Genomic DNA, 2,981 nt, shown 5'->3' with positions numbered 1-2,981 from the left:
CACACACACACACACACACACACACACACACACACACACACACACACTCCCTCTCTCTCTCTCTGGAAGATACATCACAGGTACACCTGCACATACACACACCATCGCAAATACAATCACTCATTCACGCAAACACAGTTGCAATCACAGGCACCGGCACACAGGCATGTGCACATGCACTCACAAACACACACCCATCATAACCTAACATAACCAAGTGAGCACATTTCCTGGTAAACAGAGGAAGCCCAGACAGGGCTGTGCATTGCTGCTGTGAGAATTCCTGCTGCCTCTAGCTAGATGTCCGTGGGTTGCCAGGCACCCCACCTCTCTCCTCTGTGGCAGGAGACAGTCCCATGGGAGCTATTCATTCTCCAAACACCAGCCAAGTCTCCACCAGCCAGCAGGTCGTACTGCTGGGTTCAAGAGCCCCAGGCTCATAATGTGTTCAGATCAGGTCAACTCCAGGTATGCCATGTCACCTCAGGTCCTCTTGAGTCTGATCCTTTGTGCACTCTGAATTCCCCTGCTTTTGGCCCTTTCCTAGGTCTGCAGCTTTTTAACTCTGAAGGATGGCTTCACTGGGCCTCAGGCATTTGCTTGATTAAAATCACTAGGGACAATTTTAAAAAATACTAATGCCTGAGCCCTAACCCAGGCCATTGGAGTCAGATTCTCTGAAATGAGGCTGGCATCGAGATTTCTAGAAGCTTCCCAGGTGATGTGATGTGCAGCCAAGGTTTACCCAGAGACTGCCCAGCTTGGTCCTGCTCAGACCAGCACCCGCATGACCACACCCCATTCATTTTGCTGAGCTCCTGCTAGCTGCCTGCTATGTGTGGTCCCTGGGTAAAAATCCCAGATATGGTCCCTGGCCCTGGGGCCCTGTAGTGGAGAAGATAGACAATAAAGTCAAAATCTACCGAGAAACCCCATTACAAATGTGATCGGTCCTATTCCAGAGCCCTTCACAGGGCCATAACAGAACACACAAGGGCAGGGAGGAGACCTGTTTAGCGTGGGGTTGGGAAGGCCTCCGCAAAGGGGTGCTTATTTGAGCAGGGACCCAAAAGATGAGAAGCCCCATAAAGAGTGTCCCTGGGACCTTCTTCATAGTTTACCTGTCAGACTCCCCCAGGCGGGGGCTGGGAGGGGAGACCTCTCAAACACCTAAGACTTTGGGTGAAGGGCAGTTTCACTGGAATTTTTTAAACCAACCTCTGTGGACGATCCTTTTTGCTCCCTTTCCCTCTCACAAAGCCCAGTGAGGCAAGGATCAGAACCACACCTCCCAGGAACAGAGGCCAGAGAGCTCACTTTTCTGCCCCTGCAGCAACCACAGACATGTGAGAACTGCCAGGGTCTCACCTGTTTTCCAGGTAACCTGGAGAGACAGCAATAGGCCCCATAAGATAAGACAGGGGCAGGGCAGGCGCCCCAGCATCTCCTTGCACATCCTGTCCATCCCTCCCCTCTGAGGGCTCCGACTGGATGCACCTGCCCTGTGCTTCTGGCCCTCAGCTCTGAGCCTGATGTTCTGTTTTGCTTTGTACTCTGCAAAGTGGGTGGGAGATCCATTGCTCTGCTGGTGGGTCCACTGTGGCCTCAACCGAGCCTCTGCTGCCTGGTGGCTCAGTGGCTTCCTGCGGTGCCCATTGAGCACGTCTGCACTGACACCACCCACCTCTGGTCTGAACTGAGTTCTCCCTGCCTGGGGTCCCTTCCTGCACCCCAGGGGCTTCTCCGTGACCCTAAGTGTGCCTGCCTGGTTCAGGAATTTAGACACTGAGTGTCTGTGGGGAAGGGGAAAGGTCTGGAACTCAAGGAGAGGGACTGAATTTTCTCCACTCCTTCCTGGCTGTGTGACCTCGAGTAAGTCACAATCTCCCTGGGTGAGGCCCTCCTCCCCCAAATGGGGATGACAGTGGTCCCCATGTCACGGGGCTGTTCGGAGAATTAAGAGCCTGGAGGATGCTCAGCAAAGAACCTGGCAGTCATCAGGCTTTCGGTAAGCACGTGCTCTCCTTCCGCCTTGGGTTATTGCTACTGCTGTGGCCGGTATCGTTGGGGTGGCCGCCCCGCTGCCCACGGGCCACGCCCATCACAGGTGGAGGGGTCCCCGTCGGCCAGAGCCTGTCCGGTGGTTGCTGGCTCTGAATTCAGCAATTCCAGTTCCACCTTCCGAAGACTCAATTTCATCTGCATTCTTTTAATTGTAATCATCGGTTCTTTACTGGTTAATATAAAAGTGAAATCGAGTGAAAAATCTAGGGAGGCTCCAACAAATATAAAGGGCAAGGAGAGAAAAACGGCACGGCAAGCGGCCTGTCTGTGTGGGAAAGGAAATGTAGCCCCAAATCTAAGGCCCCACAGGCGCGGGGCAAGGCGGCTGCGGGAACCTCCGGGTCCCCCTCCGCCTGCGCCGCGCAAACGCCGCTCACAAAGTCCGCGCGCGTTTAAAAGTCGGCAGCGGTGGGAATGAGATTTCAGTTGGAAATTTGAATGCTGGGAGCTGGAGGGCGGGGACAGCCTCTAACCTAACGGGGTGACCGGGAGCCCCCTTGGGGACCCCCCGAAGCCCAACGTCTCCTACACCCCGAGGAAACCTTCCCCCCAGCCCACGAGTCCCCCGAGGCCCGAGGCTGTCGCGCAGAACGCGCGGCGGGACCAGCCCGGGTCTTCCCAGGCGCCCGGCCCCGCGGTGCGTCTCAGGTGACAGACGAGGGGGTCCCCGAGAACCGCTCGGAGCCCCCAACGCAGGCCCCCAAGCGGTAAGCCCAGGCGGTCCGGCCTTGGCTTCGCGTCCCGGGCGAGCGGGACCGGTGGGAGGCGGGAGGCGGGAGGGCACTGACCTGGGAAGCCCGCGACGCGGGGCCGGCGAGCAGCAGCAGCAGCAGCAGCAACAGGAGCGCGCGGGGACAGCGGGGCACCATCTTGCCAGTGGGAACCGCTGGGCTGGGGATGGGGGGACGCCGCCTCGG

General features: G+C 57.2%; 1 protein-coding gene across 1 annotated transcript in view; it reads right to left on the bottom strand.

Annotated features, from left to right (window-relative positions):
* The window catches only part of FBLN7 (fibulin 7), a 50,790-nt gene extending 47,815 nt beyond the window's left edge, over nucleotides 1-2,975 (bottom strand). The window contains exon 1 of the mRNA XM_040496736.1: nucleotides 2,853-2,975. Within this exon, the coding sequence (XP_040352670.1) occupies nucleotides 2,853-2,933 (81 nt within the window). The 5' untranslated portion in view covers nucleotides 2,934-2,975. The remainder of the gene's footprint in view (nucleotides 1-2,852) is intronic.
* Between the last annotated feature and the right edge of the window lie 6 nt (nucleotides 2,976-2,981).

Source organism: Herpailurus yagouaroundi, unplaced genomic scaffold (assembly GCF_014898765.1).
Source record: "Herpailurus yagouaroundi ecotype Mexico unplaced genomic scaffold, PumYag 188, whole genome shotgun sequence".
Lineage (NCBI taxonomy): Eukaryota > Metazoa > Chordata > Mammalia > Carnivora > Felidae > Herpailurus > Herpailurus yagouaroundi.
This window is presented reverse-complemented; position numbering and strand designations above follow the sequence as displayed.